This window comes from Sclerotinia sclerotiorum, genomic scaffold (genome assembly GCF_000146945.2).
Source record: "Sclerotinia sclerotiorum 1980 UF-70 scaffold_19 genomic scaffold, whole genome shotgun sequence".
Classification (NCBI taxonomy): Eukaryota; Fungi; Ascomycota; class Leotiomycetes; order Helotiales; family Sclerotiniaceae; genus Sclerotinia; species Sclerotinia sclerotiorum.
In genome coordinates, this window is record NW_001820817.1 from 665,809 (window position 1) to 693,229 (window position 27,421).

Genomic DNA, 27,421 nt, shown 5'->3' on the forward strand with positions numbered 1-27,421 from the left:
ATTCCATGCCCAGAATCCCAGCCACTATGCGATTCTGGTTTCTCTGCAAATACTAATTTATTCCAACACAACAACCTACACTAATCAAAAATGAATTCAAAATGTTGCATAGCTCACTATACTATATCGTTCTGATATTTTTGATGTATGTGATTTAATAATAAATAATAGAAATACCATCCCCATATTCAAAATCATCCTAATATCTAGAAGTCTCTCAAGAGTAGACTGTAGTTCAGACTATCACTATAACAAATCCCAAATTTTCAACCTGCTAAAATCAAGTCACATCCCCGGCATCATCACGCTTTTTCTTCCTTACTGTTACCGTTACCGTTACTGTTATTGGTATAGACATGGATATAAATTTTAAATATTTGGAAACAATCATAATTCTTTTATATTTAAATAATTATATTTATACTCTATGTGACGGAAAAGTCGTAAACGGAGTCAATTCAATTACTTAGAATCTAAAACCAAAGAACTAAGAAGATTCTAAGTAAGAAGGTCTTTATATACAGGGCTAGTGCACGTGAGCCACTAGTGGGATAACAACCGTCACGTAACACTCTAGATATTTTTTATATATAATTAATAAATAAAATATCTGAATTTATTATTTTGATATATGATTATTATAAAAAAATTTAAAATATAAAAATGTTCTAAGTAGTTGTTACTATCGTAACAGTAGTCTCAAATACTCTACATTTACAATACATCACTAAAAATAATAATAAAATCAACAATTTCAATATTTTCACTTAATCCAACGTTGATCGGCGAAGCTATATCCTCACTAAATAGCTGGATTTTTTTCAGGATCTTAACTGACTGACTTGGCTAGTTGTATAAGTCCGCGCTTTTGATTAGGTCTAGTTGATGCGATTTTGTCGATCATTGTGTTTCCTTTTTGCGCAATATATAATTGGCTCATTGCATCAATCTCGAATTACACTAGTTATCCCCTCTTTATCCTCCATACAGACACCCAGAGATCTTCCTAGCTGAACCGATCCCTACCAGTAATCATGCTCGTAGTGCTGAGTATACTAAACAAAAACACATAAGTCATGGTTTCAAAATAAGAAGATATAAAAACTTACAGTACAATATACCATGGCCTTCCACCTAGGATTTCATGATACATAATTCCCATGACCATCTTCACAACATTCACTCGACAAACTCCAAAATCTGGACATCTTTCTGCCCAATCCTATTCTGAAGAAGTACCCAATCCCGTTTAAAATCAATCTTAGCAATCAAAGCCTTGTATATCCAATACGGATACGGAAATCGATACACATGTCCTATTTTCGACTACAAGCAATCTTATCAGCGAAATTCCCTCACATATCTAGCTATCATCACAAGAGAAGATAAGAAGCACACTCACCCTATAATAACTCCTACACAATGGATTAGCAGGAGGTAATTTTGCCTGTCCGGGTCGTAAGGATAAGGTCCATTCTGTAACACGTTCTTCTTTGGGCATAATAGCATAACGGAAACTGCCGACGTTTTTCTTGAATAGAAATTCGGTAACGAGACACGTGTGATGGGCTTGAAGTTCGAAGAGCTCCATTACGCTGGTTTCGAATGAGGAGGAATTGGGTCCGAGGAAGTTGAAGTAGTTTGGGAAATCGTCTACTGCAACACCTTTTGATTGTTAGTTCTGGTTTGAGATGTTTGGGAATGGAGATTCATGGTTTACCGTAGAGGGATTGTAATTCAGGTTGGTATTTTTCAGCTAATAGTTGACCGGTTCGTCCTCGTGTTGGAACTGGAAGTCCGAAATCTACGGGATTGTAGCCTGGTTGTTTATTAATGATTCTGTTCTTATATATGTCAAGCTATATATAGATAACTTACCAGTACCCCAAATCAATACATCTGTCTTTCTTTCTGTTTCGTCGCCGGTTTTAGCGTCCATAGAAATGATTCCCTCTTCTGTGATTTCTGTGACGGAATCCGTGACAAGTTCTACATTATCATTCGAGAAGATGGGAAAGTAGTTATCGAGAATCATTGGACGTTTGCATCCAAATACATCATTAGACTCTAGTTTCTGGCGTAGAGTTTCATCTTTGACTTGGTTGTAGAGATGTTTTTTAGTCATGGCAATTACCTGTTTGTGAAGCCATGAATTTGGATTAAATATCCGTTTGCGCAAAATCTCATCCTATAAAAAGTGTTAAATTAGAATTTATCCCAAAAAGATCGATAATTTTCAATTCACCTTTTTCATCAAGAACCATCGATGCAAACGCATAGTAAAAGGAAAGTTAGCAAATAAAAATTTCTTAAACCATCCAGAAATAGTATCAACTCGAGGCAAAACATGTCCCGGACTTCTTTGATACACAATCAAGGATTTTACATCCGGATAGATATTTGGAATAAATTGACAAGCGGAAGGTCCTGTTCCAATCACAGCAACTGTCTTGTCTCTTAAATCGGCTTTTTTTGGCCAATCTATGGAATGCCACTGTTCGCCTTTAAATGTATCAATACCGGGTACATTGGCCTTTTTTGGTACGGTGAAAGCTCCCGCGGCGCTAATTAACTAGATTGGGAATCAGAAACCAGCTAGGTGAATACAAGATGGAGGAGGAACATACCACATGACAACTCCATATCTTTCTAGTATCGGTTTTAAGATCTATGGTCTCAACAAGCCACAATAACCGAGAGTCATCCCACGTGGCACCGACGATTTCGGTGTTGAAAGTTGTAGATTTGTCCAGATGGTATCGCAAGGCTACACTCTCGAAGTACTCCCGAATCTCTGGTTGTGGAGCAAAAGTCCTACTCCAGTCTTTCCAAAAGTATCAGTGATTAGCAAGTACTCGCTACGTTAATGAGAAAACTCTCCAATAAGGCAGCCCTAGCAAAGATAGAATACTATTATAGCTAGAATCCAAAGCACAAAAAACTCACAAGGATTCAAAGCCCAACTAATCTGATACTCGTGACTAGGGATATCACATGCAGCTCCCGGATACGTATTCCTCCACCACACACCACCATATGCACCATTCCGATCCAATATATGAAATTCCTCCAAAGGAAGAACTTTTTCACGAATGAACGAGCATCCTTGAATAATACCTGCAGCGCCGGCTCCAAGGATAATAGCAAAACGATGCTCATCTGCTTGTAAAGCGCTCACTGGTGGCTTTTTCTCCATATCCATGGACAACGAATGTGAAGTTACTAAGCGAGTATTTGAAAAATTCAAATCAAAAGAAAAGCAAGTTATAAGGAGAAATTAATCTGTGTTACCTTTTCTTTACTTACATATCTAGAGCTTTGACATAATATCGCTAGAAAAGTGGGAATGACAAGATCTTGCATTCTCGTACGCAGGACAGGTACTCCTGCAGATGGAAAGTATATGCATTCCGCTGTTAAGCATATACCGCCAGATGGTAAATTACAGGGAGAATATCGGCCTAGATTTAGGACTATAGTGTATTATACTTCCTGCAAGCACGGATAAGGTCATTTTACAGTTATTAGTAAACAACAATTGAGGATCTTTATAGCATTCAGGAACTATGATACTGATGTTCGGAGTCTTGGCAATGTATGAGTGGGGCTCCATCAATTCGGTTACCGAGCCGGTCGGTAGCCGATATGATGATAATACAGGCACGACAGCCAGTGCTTTGTAGTGAACAGGATTAGTTTTGACATACCTTAGCTAATTGCTTATAATTAGTTAGATAATATTTTCTGGGCTGTTTGGAAAAGTTTGCTTAGTTGTTGCGAGAGTGCTCAACAAGAGGGGTTGACAGGTCATCATTACGCACGTGAGATGACTCCCCTATTAGTAATAAATCTTGCCGAGTCAGGATTGTTATAAAATGTAAGCCAATTTAACTACTGAAAAAAACCATGTATACCAACAGAATCGACGATGGAATATCGATTTCTGGCTGTCCCAAAACCCATAGGGCCCGAGCTTTTAGACGTAGTGCGGACCCCGAAGTTTTTCTCGAACTCTAAGTTTGTTTCAGTATCCGCTGTTAAGATGGAGGAGTTGGCCAAAGTGTCTTTATATTATAGTTCTTTACTATCAAGCCGCTAATTCAGGGTCTAGCCATGCAGATCATACCAGTCCCAGCATCTGATCCCTTTGTGGCTTCAGCCTACTGCTTACATACGAACGCTGAACTTCATGTCTTTCATTGTCCTCACGATGATGTTTTTTCCCTGGTAAACTGTACTTGAGCCCGCATAGCATCCTCTATTGATAGAGGCACTATTTCTGGAAACAGCTCGTTAAGATAAATAGAGTTAGGAACCTTGACATCGAAGCTGAATGCGCCCGCTTCGAACCAATCTCCATGCTCTTTCAACGAGGCAGAGTATGCCGCCCGGTGGGCTGGCGCCTCGATGACCTGTCCAGCAATAATGGAGGATGGATCATCTACGATTGTAAATTTCTCACCTATGTAACGTTAGGTATAGCTTTCTTTCTTGGACCAGGAAGAATTCCATATAGGAGATTGTTATCCATCCTTCCTGCTCTCACTGCAAAAAGGGGTATAGGGAAATATGCTTAAACACTTACCAGCAACTTTTCCCAGTATTTCCACCAATTCATGCCAGGATTTACGATCTCCAACCATATAACTCCTCTTTTCCCACTTTTCTAACGAAAGACTGGCGACTACGAAGCGAGCTACGTCTCTAGTATGTGTCATAACGAGGGGTACTTTACCAGTACCTAGTGGTACCGCCACTTTATTAGGGATATCAAAGAAGCTGATACCAGCAGCGAGGTGAGAAGGTATTGCCGGCATGCTTAAGTAATCCAAAAACAAGCCATTGACAAATGAAGTGTATTCGAGATGTGTCTTGGCAAGTTCTGTAATGGCAATTGCTTTGAGAGCGGTAGTTGGACGTGTTAAGGCGTGCCTGGGAGTTTGTTAAATGTCATGTCCAAGCTACTTCATACCGAAGTATGGAGAGAGGAGGTATTGGGGGATCAAGAATATGCTTACTTCTCCTCGTAATTACTTCCATATTCACTAGGTACAAACCTCTTGACGGAACTAGAGGCGGCAGCGGCATGAACCAGGTTTACTTGAGCATCGCTATGTTCCTGAGAAACAATACAGAGTGCGGAGATCACAGTGTGGATTTTGTGCTCATCAAGAACTTTTGATATAGATGAGACATCAGAATAGTCGATTTTAATGACTTCCACATTGTTCTTCGCAGCAAATTCCGAATTATCCTACTTTTCATATTAGAGGTTGTTGAAATGGTGATTCAGGAATTGAGCACATTTCTACTTAGCAAAATAAATTCATGCTGACTTTGTTCCCTGAGTGCGTCGACGATGGCATATCCAACCCCGCCAGTTCCGCCTGCAACTGCAACTTTGACCATGATTGTTTTTGTGGAATAGAATACTACTAATTAGTGCTAGAAAGTTCTGGGGAAATCGTGAAGAAAATGTAAATCTGGAGAAATTGATAAATTGATAACAAGACTACACACGAACTAGACACATATTTTTCATTTATATAACCATATTAATGCACGGATGTGGGTATTTCTCGGAATCCGAGAATAGCATCTAAAGTTTCGGGTCGAAGTAAGTCTAACCCTCAAATTAAAATATGACGTGGCAAATGTGCAACTCATTACTGTAATGCTACATACATATTGCTGAGGTATTTCAAAAATCTAATGTTGTTTTAGCTACTCCAGCCGTGTTTTCTTAACACTCCTCGACAGCCAAAATCTATAGCAGCATTGAGAGCTCTTGGGATATACATGAGAGTCCATATAAGCTCGGCCCCATCGCTAATTCTTCATTGATCATTTGTTGGATTAATAATCAGTCAAAATCCTTTGCTAACATTTACAAAAGGGAAATATTGAGGGGAGGTATTCCTAGAAAGTCCCCAAATATGTCTTTTGACGTACGAGAAAATCACATGGACGGTACTATATAGTCAGGGGCGTTGATTTGCGTTTGACAAAAAGTAGACCCATGGTCTTGGCTACTAAGAAACCAGATATGAGAGAACAAGAGCTCACATTCATGCTGCCCTACTGTCTACCGGCTGTATAATGCCTACTTTGTCTCAAATAGCCTCTGAAAATGTGTTCTGCACAGTCTCAGCCCGCGAATTTTCATCCATAAGTACAATGAATGGAATGTCAGTTTTAAATGCCAATAAATTTCGTCTTGAAACTCGATTGCAAGCATCTACTCGACTCCTAAATCAGCCAGCAATGTGGTGATTTGGAGCTCAGTGGAGGTCATCAGCGGAAGACCTGCCGGCGGCTCTGCTACAACCGCTCCACAGCCTCTACTAGAGGATTGTCGCAAGCAGCTTTATTCATGTTCTCAGCAAGTGCTGTAGCTATAATCCGTGTGTATTTAACGTTATTCGCAGAATTGGCTCCCTTCGCACCGGTTCCTGTAGCTTCAGCAAGCGCGTCAGCTATGTAAATATGACGAGGGTCTTCAAGTGCCTTAATTCCACGCATAAAACTAGCCTCGAGAATTTTCTGAAACAGCCAGATTTTCAGTTCGGTCATAATGTTACTCAGTGTAATATTATCTCCCGAGCCCTACAACCACAATTGAGACGCTATTTGTCTGCGGATGGGGATTCAAAGATAAATCCAAGATGAGAAGAAAGTTCCTTTCCGTCAAAGGACGCAATCCTCTCCAGAAAACTACAACTCCAACTTCAGGTCCCTTTCGGAGATAAGCAACTTCGGATTGCGCGAATACTCATGGAAGATTGCATATTACCTCTAATCAGGTTCGGAAGACTAGTAACCGAAATCCCCTGTTTGACAGTGTCATAATCTGCAACACTGCCTCGATTGATGACGACGTTGGTACCAGGTGCCGAGATCATTGACCAAATTTCTAGCAGCTTGCTCACCGGTACCAGATCGCTGGGCGCCATAAAAATGAAGTTGCTTGCATCACATTGCATCATTGATCGACATAAACTTCTCCCATGACCACCCAGGCATCCAATCAGAACATATGCATTTGGGGCTCAACTGGTTTGATATCTTTTTTTTTTTTATCCAGCGAAAAATCTTATCAGTAATCGATCGTGAGAAGCAGGGTCCCGCTTGGTGCCAGATGCCTGTAGTGCTTCCGATCGATATTCTAAAGATCCCTCGCGCCACAACGGCCTGAATCAGAGGTTAGTTGAGTGACTACCATCATATATAAAAGGGGAATGTCTTCCGGAGGGGATCGAAACACGATCACAATGGGTTCCTGTATCGATATCCTTAAATCCTATCGCATTGATTAAGCCAAACCAATATTGTGATAATTAAGTGCCATCTTTTGCTGGTGAAGAGAAATCGACACAAAAGAAGCAGCAAGGGCTTTGACGGTAACCTGCCCGAAGGTGTAGGTGCGGTTATTCACCATGAGAATCTGTCAAAACCGCTGGAGATGCATCCGGCGTCGAGTAATTGCCAAATTCTGAGAGGATTACACATCATCAATGCAAGAGCAGCAGGGTGACAGAACTAGTTTTCTCATCGCTAAGGTTGACAGAATTTTGCGAGGACATCTCGATTTAGGTGAAAGGTAGACCTCAACAATAGATACAGAACATGATACAGAAAGCTGGCCGTATAGGTTTTAGATTAAGACATGTTAACTTCCAAGGTTTAGTATAATATAATTGAAAGATCTAGATACACGGGGACGTCGTGTATATGCAGTGCACAGTTGAGGATGCGGAGAATGTCCGCAAAGTGGGGTAACCTTATTAATGATTGTAAAGCTCGGAAGGTTTGAAATGCCGAACAAGCGATTTAGCGAGTAGTGAGATCTTAGTCAGCCAATCAGATTCATACTTTATCAATCCATAGCTCTTTTCCCGATAATTCCCCTCTCTTCATTGGTCACCTTTGCCGCAGCGCCCTCAGCAATGTGCGAGACTCTTAATCAGCAACTCATAAGCAATGGGATAAGCATTTCATCATCAAATCATCAATACTCTATCCTGACATAACATCTAAAGTTAATAGTCCATAGAAACTAATCACCTACAAATCCCTTAAATATTCATTCAAAGAAACTTCTTTTTGTTTCTCATTCCTTTTTCCCATATCCTATTAAACTCTCATGAATTCCAGATGAAATTGCTTCTCCTCATTTTCTCAATCATCATTGCAGTATCCTCAGTTATATTCCGAGATCCAATTATCGAACACATCGAGATCATAACTAACTTATTTACCAACAATCCAACCACAATTCCTTCACTAAAACAACTTCCTAAATTTCCTTTTCCTTCATATTCTACTTCCTCCAAAGTAATAAATATGACAACACCAAGAGGAATCCAAAAGTCTTTCTTGGCGCGCGAGCAGGCCGAAGGTGCAGGCGCAAGAGTTCGTCGTTCAATCGGTTCACCTCAGCTAAAGAACCTCTCACCATTTCTCATGCTTGATCATTTTTCCAGCAGTTCCTCAGCTGGATTTCCAGATCATCCACATAGAGGACAGGAAACGTAAGATAATTATTTGCTTCTCAAAATGAACTTTGCTAAAATACTCTTCTCTTCATCAGTATAAGTTACATTCTTCAAGGCGCCGTCGATCATGAAGATTTCGCAGGAAACAAAGGCACGATCGAAGCGGGAGATCTTCAATTTATGACTGCAGGAAGAGGAATAATGCACTCAGAAATGCCACGAGAAAGTGCAGATGGCAGCCCAAATATTGGATTACAACTTTGGGTAGACTTACCCGAAAAGCTCAAGAAATGCGAACCACGATACCGTGATCTACGAGCCAAGGAAATTCCAAAAATTGATATCGATGATGGAAGAGTCCATGTGAAGATTATTTCGGGACAAAGTCATGGTGTCGATAGTGTAAAAGAGCTCGCTTATACACCTGTTTGGATTTTCGATGTAGAAATCAAACCTGGTGGAAAGATTGAGCAACCTTTACCAGCCGGCTGGAATGCTTTTGCTTATATTTTGAGTGGGGAGGCTGTCTTTGGAAGTGGAAATGAGAAGACCAAGATTGCAAAGTTCCACAATGTGGTATTCCGTCAAGAAGGAGATTTTGTGAACGCAGAAGTAGAAGAGTCTGCTAAGGAAAATGGACATTTCAGTAAGTTAGCTTGTTTATCTGGTTTATTCCCTCATTTTTTTGAGTTTCTAGCAAGAAATCCCACGGCCAAATTTTGACAGGATAAACGAGAAGCAAAGCTCGCGGGAAGCGAACTCTTTCGAAGCTCACGTGGCAAGATCTGCGGGGAGAGCCGAATGTCCCCCTGACGCGGTACAGTAGCACTATAGCCAAGCGAGACAGGGGTGTATGTTCAGTGGGGTAAATTTCAAAGCAAGTGCTTCAATGTTTGAGGACATATATCTCTGATACATCACGACTATCCAAGACTACCCTGTAATCTGGTCGTTCGATGCGAACGAGTTAGTATCATCAACTGGGTGTCTCCGACACAACTACATCCCATATTCAAGCCCACTTTTCTTAATTCTATCTACTCATCTAATGTTTTATTCTCCCCTCTCACAACATAGAATATATATACACTAACAAATTAAACAGTCTTAGTAGCAGGTCAGCCTCTCGATCAAAGGATAGTTCAATATGGTCCCTTTGTTCTCAATTCAGAAGAAGAAGTCTACCAAACGATGATAGATTTCGAAACTTACACCAATGGTTTTGAAAGGGCTAAGGGATGGAGAAGTGAGATTGGGAAAAAGGCGGATCGACTTAGATAATCCTGTAATGAGATTGTTGGGGGATTTAGTCTTTCTGTGTATATATAGATGTATTTATTACTTGTTGAATTATTATTTGGTACTTGATTGGATTGCAAGAGGTATTTGGTTCTGGGTGATTGTGAATAGTAAATAATATTACAATTAACCTTGGTATTTTTAACTTTAGAAAGTAATTATTCTTTATAAGATTAAATATTCTTGTAATCTATAGTATACTAGACTATATAATATATAATCAATATCTAAGATGTATCTTTTTATATAATAGATTATAGAAGAGAACAATATTGAAACTATAATTTCTTTAAATAAATAAGATTAATTTGTAGAACTTTTTATTTATCTTTCGTTATGATAAAAGTGTTTGTTAAACCCCAGTACTAGAAAACACAAAGTTCATTTCCTTATCTCTCATATCCAACCCTATACTCTATACTCCAGTACTTTCATTACAGCACCCAAATAACCCAAACCAACACACCCCCTAAACCTCTCTCGCCCCCTCCCAACAAACCTCAAAGAAACAAGCTCCCCCAACATCCGCAACGAATTGACCGACTCACTCTCCGCAATCAACCTCCGCACCCTCTCAACCGCCTTCCAACAAACTATCTTCCTCTCTGCTCCCCCCCCCCCCCCCCCCCCCCCCCTCCTCAATCTCCCCATCACTCACCCACCCCCTAACATCCAACTCCACACTCCACCCTCTAAATATCCCCGCCAAAACGTTAACCGCCATCATCTCCACCTGCGGAAACCTTTTTCCAGGACATATTCTTGCGCCTTCGGAAAATTGTAGAAAAGCTCCTTAATCGGCTATCACTTCTTTTTTTGTGAGTATCATTTTTGAGGGATGTGAACGGTCAACTTGTGTTGCTTTTACTAGTGAGCCTAGGTAGTTTTTGATTAGCGATTTGTTCATAAGATGATGAGGACCGGAATAAGTACCTATGATGGCCATGGTTCCATCTTCCTTAGTCTCTCTCTGCTCAATACTTCGCATATTATGATCAAATAGCCCATTAAAATAATTACCACATTCCACGAATGATTGATACCATTTCTTGTGGACATTCAAGGGTGAAATTCCTAAACTCTCCTTAGCTTTGATCTCTAGTTTAGTTCATCGAAAACGAAATTCGACTGACTGTACACCCACATCGGACCGAGAGCAGCCCAAATAATTCCATTCACGAAATTAGCAAGCGCATCCTTAAACATCAACCGATGATTTCCCCCCAACTTCGCAGTATTAAACCCATGAACCACATTACCACCCAACTGATGCTCATCTTCCCCCTCCCAAATCTGACTGATACCATACGCCGCTCCAATAATAACATATAGAATCAAAACCGCAGTATCAGGCGCCGTATTCTCAACATTCAAATTCTTATCACTAGAATCTTTCGCTCTGGACCAAAATCTTAACATTCCATTTATCTTTTTAATAGTTTCTTTCCAGACTAACACATTATTCTTTTCCGAAAACGCAGGCGCAATGACTTTCTTATGACGTTTCCATTTCTCTTTCTCTGTAGTGAGGATATTTTTTCCAAAGACATCGAGGATTCCATATATTTCTACCAGTTTCAATAAATGATTGCGTCGAGCAGAGATTTGATTTATAGCGTCTGCATGACAAATTTGTAGGTATATTTGTCCGGGACTAATGATGAAATAGGCTTCACCATGAAGTTCGCGCAGTTTTTGCGCATAGTGCCATCCGCGACGGCGTTCAAGATGCCTACTTTTGGTAAGGAAATGGTTATTGTAATACAGATGAGGACATACATAATCATCGGATATAGCCAATCTTGACAATATGGTAGAAATTTTAAATATTGAAAACAACATCGTGGATACCGGTCCAGAAGTATTCCGCGATACCATTGATTACTATGTGAGTATTGAGCAAGACATCCACTTCCATTAAGATATTCTACCAACAACTCACGAGATACGATATAAGTAAGTCCAGAGGTCTTTGCAATCGCAATATGACGATTCAGCGAAAGATATGCTTTAGAGATCCACAATACGAGAATTAAAACGAAAATCTAGATGATAAACCCAAACATGATTTCGAAGTGATAGATCAATAATGCGAAAGACTCATATGGTGCAGGCCTGGTTGTATTAATTGTAGAGCTGAGCAGTTGAAGAGTGGCGAGCCCTAGGAACAATTAATCATGCCATGTCAGTTAGTTATTCACTACCGTATTAAAAATTTTCAACTTGAAATTTATAAAATTCACGGCATACTAGAATCATGGGAAAAGAATCAAGACCCGACCAACTCAAGAAAGGGGAGTTATTGCATGCTTGTAAAATGAAAACCACTCAATGAAGGCAGTGTAATCATCAATATATCGCTCGGTATGAGACATGTGTTCAGCCAAAATGGCAGGTATCATACTGATTGGATGTGATTGTGAGCGGGGGAATTAAGGTACTTATGCATAGATTTTGTTCCAAGAAGTTTATGTGACTACCTGTTGGCCTAGCGATGTCAAATAGGAAACCCTTAAGTCTCAAATCTTTGCTAGGGATTGTGCCGCTGCATTTGATCATGATTATCATCAGATAAATAATGCATACGTCGCGAATCATCCGATTTACTCAACAAAGTTGGACTCAACCAATGGTAGACTGGTAGTTTAATACTAGTACCGGCAGATAGAAGTGAGTTGAAGAAAATGCAATAACCACGATCAATGAATGAACTACATTTTTGAAAGTCGATTAATCAGGCAAGAGCATTCAAAATGCGTTGGTTGTTAAAGAATATTCAACATTTGGGGCGGATAATCAAGAACGTATTAGGAGGATAACGGCTAAATAAAAGACAGGTCTTGATAGTCATTGGTAAAGAAATAATGAATTTGACAAGAATGTAATGTTTGAAAGGAAGCCGTTATGTTCCTGTCAAACTGAATTTCCTTATGCTCCCCATCTTCTCATGGTCAGTAGTTTTCGTGCCTCATCCCCGCCATATTTTTTGCCTCACCCCTAAATGCCCCTTTCTCCCTCTATCTCCTTTTTCTCTTTCTTATCGTTGCCCTTTTCTTCCTCATTCCGATTTTTTCTTTTCATTTCTTTCTCCTCAGCAATTCTCTTCACACACTCCTCAACCCTCGACATATTAGCAATCCGAGCTGGCTTGGGTTCATCCAAAGCCTCAAAGCCCCTTTCCTCAAAACTCTTTAGTAAGGATACTATCTCGGGGTGGAGCCTAGCTTCAATGACTGCAGTCACTTCTGTGCCATCAGCTTTCTTGCACGTAGTTCTTGCCCCTGTTTTGAGAAGTAGTGCCACCATTTCATAACGACCAAAGTAGCAAGCACCCATAAGAGGTGTACCATGTGAGGGTTTGGCGATTTTAAGCCCAGCTCCATGTTCTATGAGCAGCTTCACCATTTCCGGGCTCTGTTCTGCAGAGCTTGTTACTGCACAATAGAGAGCTGTACCCCGGAGACTGACATAATTGACATACTGGTGCATTCTTTCTGCAGGGACTCCTGCCTGTTATCTGTATCGAGTTAGCTTTGTGCTAGTTTTAGTGATATATTTACAGCTATCGGTAAAATATAAAATATTTGGGTGACATATCATCGCCGCAAAAACAGTAAGTAGATGAACTCACTCTCTGGCTGCCGATAAGAATCCCAAGGAAAGCTCGATAAGTAAGTTTCCTTCCCTAGGACATTGATTTAAATTATTCCCATCTGGGAGCAATTTTATTCGAAGCTCATCGGTCAGTGATTTGCTAGAAATTGCTGAAAATAATGTTGGTTGATCAAAATAATCCATCGAATTGATGTCCATTCCCGCGGCAATCAGGATTTCTACCATCTCTGTATTCCCGAAGCGGCAAGCATAATCAAGTAAGTCAGTTCCATCTGCTAAGAGAGTATCAATACTAGGCGTCTTGGTTTATCATATCCTCTACGATCTGCCGGTGTTTTCCCCATATTGCTAGATGAATTGGGCAGAGATTTTCTGAGTTGCGAGACATCATATTGGCCCGGTAGATATCAGTACCTGACATGCTTGATCTTGATCGTTCTCCGCAGCGATATGAAGTGGCGTTTTCCCCTTCATGTCATGTGAATTTAGATCTGCCCCAGCTCTTAGGAGTTCCTCCATAGTATTCATATGATTTTCCCATAAAGAATAATGCAAAGCTGTCCCGCAGATGTCCTTTGCGACCCCTATATGCTTGCTCACCATTTGGTCCTCTGCGAGGCATCGAGTTTGAGCAAGACTGGTCTTCACGTCAACACCACATTTTCCTTCAAGATCATGATTTAAAAGTAACCTGACACAAGCAAAATGACCATTATAAGCTGCGTTATGCAATGGATATACTTTCTGATGAGTATTCGGTTTCCCCAATTTGAGAATCTTTTCCATAATTTGTTCGTCTCCCAACATTGCAGCGTGGTGGAGAGGTGTAAACCCAGCCGTGACGATGGGTTTAGTGCATGTCACTACGCCATCTAGTGATGCTCCATTATCCAGTAGATAATGAATGATTTCTTCGGGCGAGTTTGTTATAAATGCCTTAAGTAATGGACTAAATCCACAGCAACAAGACCCTTTAAGCTCGTATCTACTTTGAAGTAAAAATTTAAGAGTCGAAAAGTCCTGGCGAATGATGGCATCTTCAATAGCGCCCGATACATACTTATCATCACCCACTGGTTCAGTCGCCACAGTCAATGTATTGCTATCTGAACAGACAGGCGCAGATGGTGCTAGATGGGTGGAATATCAGTGATTAGCATGATCTCTAAGTGGTAGCTATTATCTACATAGAGAACTAGCCGACTAAGACGATAAAGGACAAGTACAGCGGAGACTCACGAAGTTTTGCTAGAGTGACAGCCAAAATCTTTGCTATATTCTCATACTCAAGATCCAAAGCAAGCATAGCTGGTGTAAACCCTGCGCCATCACGAGCTTGGGGGTCGGCCCCATGTTGAAGGAGAGAATTAACAACTAGTTCGTTGCCAACTACAACACCAAGATGCAGCGGTGTCAATTTATGAGGGCCGTAGAGCTCGCTAGTGGTGGCACCATATGATAGAAGCAACTCTATAGTATCATGCTGTATGCCATAAATCGCGAAAAACAGCGGAGTTGTGCCGAAGCTAGCAGTAAGATTGATATCTGTATTATTATCATTATCTAGAGCATACTGTACAGTTTCTTTGGTGCCGTCAAAGGAAGCAATATGCAGAGGCGTTACATCGTCTATCTCGGCAAGAAATTTTTGCTTAGCCCCTGATGGAAGTGCAGGATAATTGTCTATTCCCATCATGCTGATCCCGGGTATGAACTGAACCCAGAATTCCAAATTAGCTTTCTGATGCCAATAATTGATGCCATTCTCGCGAAGAAATCTACACATTTGTGAATTTGGCGCTGCAACGAGCGAGAACAAAAAGTTGGAAGAGAATTCATATTTGTCAAGCAAAACACAGACATACTTCAGCAGCAAACTGACGATTCTTGTAACTCCGGACTGGATGCCCTCTAAAATCAGCGGCTGCTCATCTCGGCTTAAGATATCCGTCTTCCATCCTGCAAGAAGCAATTCTTCGAGAACGTTGATCTGGTTGTTGAAACATGCTAAACGAAGCAAGGTATAGCCACGAGCACTGAGTGCGGTTTTATCTGCATGATTCGAAAGAATTTTGGCGATGAGTTTTTTATCGTGTGATCCATAAATACAAAGCATTTCAAGGGCTGTTCGCGGGGGGATCCCCTCGTCAAGAGAGATGGTATCAATGCCTCGATCAAGAAGTGCTTGGCTGAGTTGGTCTTGCTTGAGACGAAGAGTAACATTAAGCAGACGCTGGCCATCAATTAGGATGTTGTTGAGCTGATCTATGGAAGCTGTGGATATTAAAAGAAGCACAGTTTTGGTGCCGAATGGTTGGAGCTCCGGATCATCAAGAATTTCCAGTCTGTTAAACATTATGTGTAATGCAGTCATATTGTTGTTGTTGGCTAATATCAGAGAATTACTGGTGTCATTTTCTGCATGAACCTTTTGGTTTGGGAAATCCAATGTTGTCATGAAATTTTCATCGCAGTCGCTGTCGTCTTCATCGCCATATTCATATTCGTTTTTACCATATTGGTGATCATAGCTATCGTATTTACTCCGATATTTGGAACTTTCTGGTATGTCCAGCTCGGTGTTATTGGTTGCTTTCGAATTCTTGACTGCCAACAAACATGATATACATCGATACTCAAGTTTTGTAAAAGGTTCAATTTTGCAAAGGTAGTGCAGTGCCGTATTCCCTTGTTCGTCTTGTTGAGTGGCTATGGCTCCATGGCGCAGTAATAGCCTTATCGCCCTAGCAAAGAAGCTTCCCCAAGAAGGGTCCAAATTTATTGTTCCTTTCTGGAGTAACATCTTGCAAAGCACTAGCAATGCTGAATTATCATTTTCGTCTTGAACTTCCAGCTCCAAATTTTGCTTGGATGCTAGAAGTAGTCTTAGTATCCTTATGACATTAGACGGACGGTCATTGCGATTTTTTACTACTAGATGTAAAATCGAGTGCCCGGAGCCGGTGAGACAATTCAACATGTGTTCATCATGCACGTGTCGTGCACTATCAAGAATGGACCACCAAACATCGGAGCTCTGCAGGAGTGCATGGTTGGTAAAGTCACCGAATGTCGAAGTATCTCGATATTTCAGAGAGTGTTGCTTCAAAGAAAGTTGAGAGTTTCGCGGAATGTGTGAAAATCACTTTCAGCTGCAAAATGCAAAGGTAGAAATCCTTCGGCTGTTGGTATGCATGGATCTATGCATGACTCTTTGAGCATCGCAACTTTTTGACACGGGTTAATCGGGGATTTTGTGGCCGCGTGAAGGCAATTGAACCCATCTTTGGACTGTAGCAATGCAATCGACGAATTTGAACCTTGCAGGATAAACCTAAATACTTCGGATGTGCTGGTTGCTGCTGCGTCCATTAACACGGTCCACCCTGAAAGCGTCGCAGTGGAAAATGAATGATGATACCTGGAGGATTGAAGCAAATATTTGATCATGTTGATGCTATGTTCAATAGCGGAATGCAGTGGTGTGAGCCCCGATTTACATGGTTTGTTGACATCTGCTCCATTCTCTTCTAGAAATGTGGCAACATTTAGATGTCCATGCGCAATAGCTAGGTGAAAGGGTGTCGCACAATCTCGATAGAGTGGGAAGTATCTTTCATCTGTTCCATCATTAGAAGTAGGTAGATTGATTGAGGCGCCATGATTAAGAAGGACCTTGACAATTTGTAACTGGCCGTCTTTTGAAGCACAGTGTAAGGCGTTCAGTCCGTTTATTTTGGAAGAAGAATCAATATTCAGACGACCTTTTTCCAATATTTGTAGCACCATGTACGTCTGACCAAGAGTAATCGCTGTTTGTAATACAGTCATGTCGTCAATAGAGTCAATGTCGTTGATAGAGTTGAAGAATGGATCCAGAAGAGGTCTACCCACGCATTGCATTCTTTGTACAAGTTCCATGAATCTAAAACAGAAAATAAATAGATAGTGTTAGCATGACAGTAATTTCTAAGTTCGAGCAATCGCTAAGTTTGAAACGTGGCCTTGACGAGACTGACCTTGGATTGAGATAGTCCGGGACATTCTTTGATTGTGTCGTTTGTACGAAATTTAATACAAAGTTAGGATCTAGATCCTCTTCAAGAGCTTTCATACATGAATCAGTTAACAGAGCTCTATGTTGAATTAGTAATTCCCATCCAAAATGAACTTTGATGGCGAGCTCTAACGAATTTGTACGGGGAAACTCTCCCCATTCGTCCGTGGCTAAGGGAAACCGGTCCAGTCTTGTGCCAGGCTCCAAAATACACTTCAATAGCTTCTCTCTATCGATGAGATGAGGATGCTGCATGCATTTAATACGTTTTAAAACAGTGCCTAGGACTCTTTCGTGTGCCACTGCGCAGGCCAGCAAAGTACTAATATCACTATCTTTGTTTAAATGCGAGGGGGTGCTGGTGTCGGGAATTGACCATTCAACTATATGAGGTAGCGAGAATAATATCCCAAAGTGCAGTGTGCTAGCACTGGCAATAATCTTCTGGTGGTTGGTGGTTAGTGGTTTGGTAAAGGGGGAATAAGAGCTCCTGGGCCCAAGAAACGAAATTGTTTGTTTTTATCGGATTAAATAGTAGTTTAAGTAGATTCAAAATATTTTCATCATTGCTATTAACAGTATGCATGAAGAACGAAATATCGCGTGGCATATGTATAGAAGGCATAATTTTCTTTCGCGTGCCCTCCTCCTTTCTCTATGGTGTAGGGAATAATGTCTCGGAAATCTTCAAACAGTAGATAGGTCAAGCAGAACCTAGCCATTTAAGCGTTGTGATAATCCTGTGACATGCGGTAGCTAGCGTAGGGATCATCCAGAACTTTAAGTAATAAAAATTCCCTAACGGTGAAATGCGCCAGTTCGATTCGGGTGTCAAATGGCCCACCCTCACTAGTCTTTCTCACAAGACTACTGCATCTCTTCAGAATATTCTTTTTAGCCGGAATAACATCTCGATCCATCTTCTTATCGGATGGATTTACAGACACTGCTTCAGGCAATTCAGCCAGCGAGAGCGGGACAACTGAACAGACAGTTCACAACAAGACTCGATGAGCAAGTTCTTTGGTGTCATCACTGCTGAGATTGATACGGTCTAGAATACTTTCGTAGGTTTCGTTTAATGTTGAGGGAAGAGAATCAGGGCTTGCCTGATTTCTCTGGCGCTATTGAGGTCGCATAGATGATCGAATTGGCATGTTACCCAACGGACTAAAAGCCAGCAATCTTCCTAGAACACACGGTGCATTGAAAAATATTGACGTAACTTACACATTCCTTGTGCTTCGTTCACCAGGCGTTGTGCAAGCTCTTCTTTGAGCTTTTGATCCTCGATAAATAGTAGATCATTATCTTCCCGACGCTGCATTTCCGAATGGACGTAAAGTTCCAAGTCATTTCTGTGTGCTGAAATGGGGACTCTTGCAAAACCTGCCAGGTACTGTTCAATATCTGGCTCAGGGCGTGAGGTTAATATTATTTTGACATTGCTATCCTTGCTAGCGTTGAGCTTAGCCAGAATTCGTGCAGTATTTGATCGGCTGTCTCCACACTCGTCTAGAGCATCAATAACCAGATGAACATTGTCAAAGTATCGTGAAATATCTTGAAGCAAATGACAAAGCTGCTCTGCAGATATTCGACTCGAGGGGCCAATGTCTTTATTTGGACAATGATCAACCCAATAATTCTCCAGCTCCGCAAATCCACGGCGGTCTGCCAATGCAAGCTGTTTAACTAGAGATCCCAGAATATTCAAAGGATCATGTGTCCGTGGATCTTTGTAGTCGCAATAAAAGAATGCCAAACCTAGAAAAGGCAAAGTTTCATTAGTTGAAGGTTATGGATTCAAATAGAGCTGGGAGGTTAATACAATTACCATCTCCGAGCTGTTCAAATATACAGCTAACGGTAGAACTGCTATTTTGAGTTAGTAGAGTAACCAAAGATGCAGGGAATGAGAGCTTGCGTCAATATAGTCTTGCCGGCCCCCGCTAAGATTGAGATCAGAACAGGTTTCGGTGAATGCTGTAAGCTGTCGAGAAACAGAGGAGATGCTTACGAATACCATACAGCCACAATCTTGATGCTTTCGAACTCCACCAGTAACTGAATTGGTCTCCTTTGAAGAACCACTGGGACGTTTAGCTAGAGATATGAAAACGTTCGCAGAACTGATGGCTTCTTACCTGACCGGTGCCTGGCTGCCGAAGTTTCGTTGCAACTTCTTGATGTCTCTGACTGGGGTCATATGGCGCTATCCATTTGATAATTTCCTTCTGCTTTTTGTCTGATATTTGAACATGTTGGTTAGATATTGATACAGAGTGCCATTTTGAAGCACATACTTAACATTGTCATCGATCTATCATTTCTAAGGGCAAGAACATTCGCACGTATTGCTTCTATCTCTAGTCCTTGTGACTTCCGATCACCTAGAGCATCTAATAACATGTTCATTTCATCCACTTGTAGACCAAGCATAAAGGTAGGCTTCTGTGTCCTAATGTCGTCGATTAATGCCTTAGTCTCACTGACATTGAAAGGCCAGTAGAGAGCTCGCCCTAAGGTGGAAATTTTTCCGGTGAGTACTCGGTTTTGACTTTTAAGATGGCTTGGGTCAGCTTTATCTAGTCTTTCCTCTATTTTGTTAAGCAGTGTTCGACAAGCATCTATATTCTGAGATTGAGTTATGGACGGGATTGATTCGTCATCAAACCGTGAAACTACCAGGCGTAATTGGTTAAGAATACCGTATAGATTGGTCATTTCGTCAACAAGCTTCTTTACTTCTTGAACAGATCTCCTAGCTGATTTTACATATTTGCAACTCCTTCCAGCAATAAAACTGAGAATGGATATTAATCCAGAAATTCTGGCACTCATTGATAGTGGATCCATGTTGTAAAAAGAGCACGGATATGGACTTTGAATATTTCATTCGGTGCTAGATATCGAAATGGTTCCGGACATTAAACACACTCAAGAGATTTGTATGCTCACTTTTGTTCCGAGGATCACGCAAATGTGTCGACAAACGAGTGATTAAGCTGTGGAATTATATGTTCAAGAGTAAGAACAGTACAAAGAAATTCTCTGTTCGGCATGAAAGGTAAAGCTCAAACTGCACGATCATCCCAGACGACGTGGGCGCAGCAATCACTAAATGCTACGAGAGAAAGAGCACAAACCGCAGCACTGAAAGATAATTGAACACTAATATACACAACATAAGTGAGCTTCAAAGCCTGATTCTAATGCCGTTGTGCACGCATCTTGTCCACTCAAATGATCTATAGATGTCTTAAGGCTACACAAGCCTTAGCATGCATTCGTACAAAGGCGAAGATAAAGTGCACAGCGTGAAGTCCAAGAGTATGCCTTGAGCACTTGCCACGACATACGGGTTTTGACATATGGACACGAAAGCCCGACAGTAGACAGAATTGTCGTCGGAACTGTTCATGGTCATACTCAATTGACGTTGATGTAAGATATACCCATGGGCTATACACATAATTTCTGAAATGCTTAGAGCATTTGAAGGCTTCGACATATATGAAAATATGACAAAAAGCAAGAAGTAAAAGGAAGAGGTGAAATTGAAGACCAATAACATTCGAAAGATTTAAAAGCAAAGCGGAGAAATTAGCTCAAGCCTGCCCCCTTCCCGAAGTGCAAGGCAACTTCCTGATTCAGACACGAACCCACCAATAAAAATCCAGGAGATTTAATAACCTCAATAGGAAACTTCACGCTCGATATTCTGCCAAAATACCAGCAGGCCATCAACCCTTGTGTCAGGTTGCCGGGAACGTAAATCTCCTCGGGGATCCCATTGCTTAGTCATCCTCCACTTTCCATATCCTATTAATCAATAAAAAGTCTTCACTCCAACCTAATAGATTAGTAAGCAAGAGAATTAACTCAAGGTTCACAACCAAAGATTCCGAAACTTCTTGCTATGCAAGTATATAGTAGCCGAACCAAGCCATATCCATCTTATAATCGGCGAGATCAAAATCGCAAGTGAAAGGAATAAAATTAAAAGTCTTCATAAGAATTTCAGTGAAACGACAACGTTAGCAGTAATGGTCCAGAATGGACAACGACAAAAAAACAGGTCGGTCATACTGTTTGCAGGTGCTGTGAAGTATTCGTGTATTTTGCTGGCTTGAAGACTGCGAGAAAGTATCTGTTTTTGAATGTCTGCTATTCTCTAGCCAGCAAAAAATCATTAATCCCCCACCCATTCAATCCCTCAAATCAACTCTCTTCCGCCGCCTTCCCATCCACTTTCTCCTTAGCCATCTTCACAACATCCACCCAATTCCTTGGTAATTTCCTCCCACCCCCTTCATTTCCTGCAGCCAACCAAGCCTCAGCCTCCTTTCCAAATTCAATCAACACCTCCTCACCTCCCCATTCCGTAGATCCCATTATACCCACCGGAATCTTCCCTTCACCTTTCTTTGGATCTACATATCCAACAGGACAATTAATTCCAGGAATACCCGTGAAATTGGCCAACCATACGTACTCCATATTCCTAAGACTTTTATTTGGATCAAAAGCACCGTGTAGTAAGTCTCCCTCGTGTTCTATTTGCCATCCGGGAATTGGGGTAGTAGGAGTGACAATGATGAGACCAGGGTATTTTTTGAAGAGGAAGGATAGATGCTGCATGAGTAGATTGCGGAGTTGTTGGGCGAGGAGATAGTCTCGAGCTGGTGTATATGCACCCATTGTAAGGAGAATCTTGTTTGAGGGAGAGGCATCTTGTAACCAGTTCATAGGCGAGAAAGGATGAGTCTTTGCCCGTGAGGCCATGTTTGCTAGAATAGTCATGGCATGGGCAAGTTGACCTTCGGGGCAGTATGGAATTGTGATTGGGACAATAGTATAGCCAAGAGTTTTTTCACAGTAATCCACAAATTTAGTACATAATGTATGAACAGATGGTTCAGCTCGGTCGAACCAGTCTTTATAAATTCCGATGACTTTTGGCTGTGCAGTTTTGAAAGATCCTGGCGGACTGAAGAGCGCAGCAACCGGATCAGATGGGTTAGGCTTTGCCATAACTCGATAGGCCACCTCGAGATCCGCCATAGTCGCTGCAAGAGGACCATTAACAGTGACAGTACTTCCAGTATCCTCAACTCGTGAGTGGGAAGGCTTTAACCCATAGAGACCACAGAAAGATGATGGGATGCGGATACTTCCACCACCATCTGAACCAAGAGCAAATGGAATCAGTCCAGAAGAGACCGCATAGGCAGGACCTCCGGAAGATCCACCGGGATAATAATGGTCATTATGCGGATTTTTTGGAGTTCCCCAATGGGGATTATTATTAGTAGTATCCGAACCAAGCTCATGCATATTTAACTTTCCCATGATAAGAGCACCAGAGTTTTCCCATTGTTGAACAATCCAAGTAGACTTTTCGGCAGCAGTGAACATTGAATCATTCCTTTTTCGTCCATGATGACTTCTATATCCTGCGACATCACTGTCATCTTTAATACCGGTGGGAACTCCATCAAGAATGCTCAAAGGATTTCCTTGTTGGTATCGCAAAGTTGATGCTTTGGCAGCTTTTAAAATTTCCTTAACGTTGCTCTCAGTAAAAGCGACGGAATGGGGTTCCTTCAGACTGATATCTCTTCTGATCAGAGGGAGAAGCGATTCCGCGACAGCTAGTGGGGTTAATTTTCCGGTGCGATAAAGTGCATGATATTCAGCCACCGAACGATATCGCTCAGCTGAATTCTCTGGAACGACAGGCGTTGATTTAATGTCTAATCCATCCGAACTTGTTGTGGATGGTGAATCATTTGCAAGAGGGATTACTGTAGGCTATTTGCCCTCTTATCAATTATCATCCACTGAATCGGATGAAACCCCAAACTTACATCCCATCTCTCATAGTACTCATCTAATCCCTTGATATTCCTCAACGCATTCATTTTTGCATTGTTCCATAGGGGACCTTGGATGAACGTAATTTTGGAAACACTTTAGGAACGTCAGTGAGGTAGAGCTTTCGCTGGACTAAATAACGTACAGCCATCCAACCACCACCAAAAGCAATCCTCGGAATGTAGGATTCTTATCATCTGTTCTTATAAAAGGTACATTAGGACCTTCTTTTGGAGAGGGGTAGCCAACCCATTTGTGAGGTTCTTGAGTTGGTTCAACCATTGCAAATAGTTTGTTGTGACGGAAAGTGGCGACATGAGAAGCAAAGTGGAGGTTGAAGGAGCACATAGGTAACCTTAGGATGTCACGTGGACGGTTCCTGGAAGGATCAGTTAGACGACAACCCATTGAATTGGTCTGGAATACAAAGTCAAGACTCGATAGCTTTTTTCACGGAGCAACTTCAACGATAATGTTAATTAATCCAAGAAATTCCATTATTGAAACTATATACATATCTTCACAATGTGGCTTCCTACCATAAATATAGAACTCAAGTTTATGCATTTTTCAGTATTCATTTTCTAGTATCTAATAGATTCTATGATAAATTACCATTCTGAAACTTCTCCCGGCTTAGGTTTTTCGACTCTAACAACCTTATCTGGATTCAATAGACACAATGGATCAAATGCAAATTTCAGCTGTAAAATAGAACATCAGTAAAAACAATTCGGCTGCATGTCACGTATTTTGGTACATACCCTTCTCATAGCATCAACCGTATTCTCCCCCAATTCATGGTTCAAGTAGTCTCTCTTCACCAATCCAACACCATGCTCACCAGTCACAGTACCTTCCATTTCGACCGCTCTCTTGGTCATTCGGTGGATGACTTCTTCGGCGGTTTGTCTTTGGGTATCATTGTAAAGTATAATAGCTGTACTTTTTAGTATTGCTTTTGGATATTCGGCATTATAGGATACTCACTGTGAAAGTTGCCATCTCCAACATGTCCCACGATCGAAGCAAACATCCCACTCTTAGCCAAGTCCGCCTTGGTTTCTTCAATAATTTCCGGTAATCTACTCATTGGTACGGCGACATCTGACGTCCACACATGATCACCATCTTTTTCCCGCATGGCCATTACAGACCATAAAGCCTCTTTTCTTGCACTCCATAACTCAACTTGTTCTTCTGCATTTTTTGCGAATTCAAAAGTTTTACTTCCGGTCGCCTTAGCCAACTTTTGAACAATACTAATTTGCTCTTTGACGGCATTGGGTGTACCGGCAAATTTGAAGAAAAGCGTGGGTTCTTCGAGCCATTTTTTGGTTGTCATACCTGACTTGTTAATGCTCAGCATTTGATTATCATCCAAGATTTCAATGGCGGCGATGGGAACACCCTCAGTAACGACCTTTCCAACACAATCTGCTGCTTGCTTAATGCTTCCAAAACTGCATACAGCCACGCTGGTAGTATTCGGTTTTGTAGTGACCTTCAATGTAGCCTCGGTGACTAGCCCAAGTGTCCCCTCACTTCCGATAAACATCTTAGTCAAATCATAACCTGCACTGCTCTTCCTTGGCCTTTGTCTCGTTTTGATAATAGTTCCATCTGCCAAAACGACAGTCAGATTCATTACCCATTCTCTCATAGTGCCATATCTGTACGCATTTGTTCCACTGCACCCTGTTCCCACCATTCCGCCAATCATGGCACCTGGACCTGGATCTGGTGGGAAAAAGAGGTTATCCTTCGCCAGCACTTCATTGAGAAGTTCCCATCCTACAGCTGGTTGAACGACCACGTCCATATCATCCTTGTGTAGCTTCAAGATCTTGTTCATCCTTCCGAAATCTATGCAAATACCACCCCGTGTAGGAGCGTAATGTCCTTCCAAACTTGTGCCTCCACTGTATCCAGTAACGGGTATCTTCCTCCTGTGACAAATTTTCATGATCTTGCTAACTTCTTCCGTTGATGAGGGGGAGACGACCATAAATGGTACCTCATTCGGCTTTCTCAAATGAGAGGACCATTCGCTACCTGAATGGCTCTCAAGATCTGCATCAATGGTAGAAACATTTTCTTTGCCCACTATTTCGACAAAATCCGCCCATGCAGATTCAAGATTTGACCGACCTGTATTATGTCGAAGAGGTTTTGTGGTCGAAAGAGGGGTAGTCGACGTCGTAGGTGCACCAGGGTTTCTAAATGAACCGAAGTAATAACCCCCTACAGCCACTGATATGATAACTACACAATTGTTTTATCAGCAGTGTTCAGCATGCTGTCAATGTCTCAAGGAGATAATCTGTATGCGCACCGAATGTTAAAGCCGAATTCTTTCCTCCAGAACTTTCATTTCTGCTCTTGGAATATTGCTCCCGCTCTGCGCGTTCCTTTATCAATCGAGCCTGTGTACTTTCGTAGAGCTGCCCTTTAAATGAACGACCTTCTCCTGCATTTTGCTCTGTGGATGCATATCTTAATCTGGTTGCGGGGGATCGAAGACAAAATGGGGATCGAGAAGAGGATGCGCGCAAACTTGACAGCAGGGCCGACGATGGGGCCCTTCTGGAGAAAGACATGAATCAAATATCAATTGATGTCCAGCAACCTGGCATCGAATCGGCAGATTACCAGGAATAGTTTTCGTGGATTTGGTGGAGTTTTACGAGGTGGTATAAATATAAATCCCAACTCGTTCGCAAGGCTCGGAATAATTTACTTGAGGATCCAAGCTTCATAAAAGGCTCCCGCTCCCCCACATTTCAGCACGTAATTCGTTGCATCGATTTGCTCAGTCCAGTCATGATACTGAAATGCCTGTGGAATTGACTGGCAATGGGTGTTTTCATGGTTATGTTGAAAAAGTTCATGCATTAGGATTTATAATAGTATTTTCATTAAAGAGGTTCGATTAAGAATATATCGAATATGAAGGGAACCACAGTCTTAAGATTGGAGTAAAGAGTGCGTGTTTAGGTCATCAACCTACCAGCCCGCCTTTTACTCAATAAGATGAAACTAATCCATGCGAGACAGTATTCTTTTACCATCAGTTCGGAGCGCCCCCATCCCCTTTCCCCAAAATAATGAGCAAACTACCAGCAACTCCATCAATCCATCCCAACCTTACCGTACACCACATTAACCTCAACCAATAAAAATAGTCCTCATGATGTCTAGGCATTCTTCCATGCACTAAATAACTGAACAGAAAATGATGGCTTGACACCACCAATAGCTCCCAAATAGGCATCCAGTTCACTGTCGTTGTCAATAGGTATTGTCAAATCTTGGTCAGAAGGCCCCAACATGATGCCCTCAACACGACCAGTAATTGCCCCAGGAAATTTGGATGCAGCCAGGCGGCGTAGCTCCTCAAGAGAGGTTCCATTCAATGTATCCATCCATAACCTAGACGGGGCAGTAACATCTGAAGCTGGATGTAGCCGAAAGTAAGCAATCATAGATGACGGAGCCGCTGATGGAAATGCTTGGGCAGCTTGGTCAACATATTGTTGATCCGTATATTGGGGATGCGCAAATTGGTTTTGCATACTACGATTCATCAAACCAGGATCATTAGCAGCGGCAAGAAGTAGGGATGGATCAATCTGCATATCACCATGATTCTGAATATCACCGTGATTAACCATAACGGGCGTGTGAGCCTGGGGTTGTGGTTGGACCTGTGCTTGAGCTTGAGCTTGGGATTGCGCATGCGCGTGGGCTTGAGCCTGGGCTTGAGCCTGACGAGCTTGTGCTTGCATATGAGATTCTTGCGCTTGCATGTGAGACTGAGCTTGGTTCTGCGAGTGAGCATGAGCATGAGCTGCAGTTTGGATAAGTGCTTCTTGCGGATCTGGTTGGAAATTTGGTGCTCCCTCTTGACTGTGGTGGAATTGTTCCATATTTTGACCAGGTTGGAAAGTACTATCAAACTTCTTTCTCCTTGTTGGATCACGTTTAGTCTGATCGTCACGAAGACGCTTCATGACGTCCCGACATAGAACTTCCATCGCCTTTACTTTTTGGGCATGTTGAGGATCAGCCTCTC

At 41.6% G+C, this 27,421-nt stretch overlaps 10 protein-coding genes across 10 annotated transcripts in view; 1 reads left to right on the top strand and 9 right to left on the bottom strand.

Annotated features, from left to right (window-relative positions):
* Nucleotides 1-1,268: 1,268 nt before the first annotated feature.
* Nucleotides 1,269-3,202, bottom strand: SS1G_12300 (hypothetical protein; the record flags this gene model as incomplete). The annotated part of the gene is made up of 7 exons (XM_001587220.1): nt 1,269-1,316; nt 1,403-1,656; nt 1,721-1,819; nt 1,879-2,188; nt 2,387-2,572; nt 2,628-2,824; nt 2,947-3,202. The coding sequence occupies 7 exons, from the start codon at nt 3,200-3,202 to the stop codon at nt 1,269-1,271; spliced, it is 1,350 nt and encodes a 449-aa protein (XP_001587270.1).
* A 1,003-nt stretch (nt 3,203-4,205) lies between these two features.
* SS1G_12301 (hypothetical protein) lies at nt 4,206-5,409 on the bottom strand (the record flags this gene model as incomplete). Its single annotated transcript, XM_001587221.1, has 4 exons — nt 4,206-4,462; nt 4,586-4,932; nt 5,019-5,254; nt 5,374-5,409. The coding sequence occupies 4 exons, from the start codon at nt 5,407-5,409 to the stop codon at nt 4,206-4,208; spliced, it is 876 nt and encodes a 291-aa protein (XP_001587271.1).
* Nucleotides 5,410-6,321: 912 nt separating this feature from the next.
* SS1G_12302 (predicted protein) lies at nt 6,322-6,983 on the bottom strand (the record flags this gene model as incomplete). Its single annotated transcript, XM_001587222.1, has 2 exons — nt 6,322-6,452; nt 6,794-6,983. The coding sequence occupies 2 exons, from the start codon at nt 6,981-6,983 to the stop codon at nt 6,322-6,324; spliced, it is 321 nt and encodes a 106-aa protein (XP_001587272.1).
* Nucleotides 6,984-7,312: 329 nt separating this feature from the next.
* SS1G_12303 (predicted protein) lies at nt 7,313-7,438 on the bottom strand (the record flags this gene model as incomplete). Its single annotated transcript, XM_001587223.1, has 1 exon — nt 7,313-7,438. The coding sequence occupies one exon, from the start codon at nt 7,436-7,438 to the stop codon at nt 7,313-7,315; it is 126 nt and encodes a 41-aa protein (XP_001587273.1).
* Nucleotides 7,439-8,343: 905 nt separating this feature from the next.
* SS1G_12304 (hypothetical protein) lies at nt 8,344-10,070 on the top strand (the record flags this gene model as incomplete). The annotated part of the gene is made up of 4 exons (XM_001587224.1): nt 8,344-8,531; nt 8,591-9,141; nt 9,607-9,741; nt 10,048-10,070. 4 exons carry the CDS (start codon nt 8,344-8,346, stop codon nt 10,068-10,070), a joined length of 897 nt encoding a protein of 298 aa, XP_001587274.1.
* A 298-nt stretch (nt 10,071-10,368) lies between these two features.
* Nucleotides 10,369-10,518, bottom strand: SS1G_12305 (predicted protein; the record flags this gene model as incomplete). Its single annotated transcript, XM_001587225.1, has 1 exon — nt 10,369-10,518. The coding sequence occupies one exon, from the start codon at nt 10,516-10,518 to the stop codon at nt 10,369-10,371; it is 150 nt and encodes a 49-aa protein (XP_001587275.1).
* Nucleotides 10,519-10,892: 374 nt separating this feature from the next.
* Nucleotides 10,893-17,523, bottom strand: SS1G_12306 (hypothetical protein; the record flags this gene model as incomplete). The annotated part of the gene is made up of 10 exons (XM_001587226.1): nt 10,893-11,193; nt 11,251-11,526; nt 11,853-11,955; nt 12,381-12,505; nt 12,907-13,304; nt 13,824-14,539; nt 14,649-15,123; nt 15,292-16,283; nt 16,556-17,334; nt 17,429-17,523. 10 exons carry the CDS (start codon nt 17,521-17,523, stop codon nt 10,893-10,895), a joined length of 4,260 nt encoding a protein of 1,419 aa, XP_001587276.1.
* A 665-nt stretch (nt 17,524-18,188) lies between these two features.
* On the bottom strand, nt 18,189-20,325 carry SS1G_12307 (hypothetical protein; the record flags this gene model as incomplete). Its single annotated transcript, XM_001587227.1, has 5 exons — nt 18,189-18,412; nt 18,697-19,233; nt 19,487-19,559; nt 19,614-19,714; nt 19,821-20,325. The coding sequence occupies 5 exons, from the start codon at nt 20,323-20,325 to the stop codon at nt 18,189-18,191; spliced, it is 1,440 nt and encodes a 479-aa protein (XP_001587277.1).
* Nucleotides 20,326-21,690: 1,365 nt separating this feature from the next.
* SS1G_12308 (hypothetical protein) lies at nt 21,691-25,946 on the bottom strand (the record flags this gene model as incomplete). Its single annotated transcript, XM_001587228.1, has 7 exons — nt 21,691-23,283; nt 23,340-23,442; nt 23,492-23,725; nt 23,962-24,050; nt 24,111-24,286; nt 24,337-25,611; nt 25,682-25,946. The coding sequence occupies 7 exons, from the start codon at nt 25,944-25,946 to the stop codon at nt 21,691-21,693; spliced, it is 3,735 nt and encodes a 1,244-aa protein (XP_001587278.1).
* Nucleotides 25,947-26,543: 597 nt separating this feature from the next.
* SS1G_12309 (hypothetical protein) overlaps nt 26,544-27,421 on the bottom strand; it is a gene marked incomplete at both ends in the record, with an annotated part of 2,326 nt that continues 1,448 nt past the window's right edge. The window contains one exon of the mRNA XM_001587229.1: nt 26,544-27,386. Within this exon, the coding sequence (XP_001587279.1) occupies nt 26,544-27,386 (843 nt within the window). The remainder of the gene's footprint in view (nt 27,387-27,421) is intronic.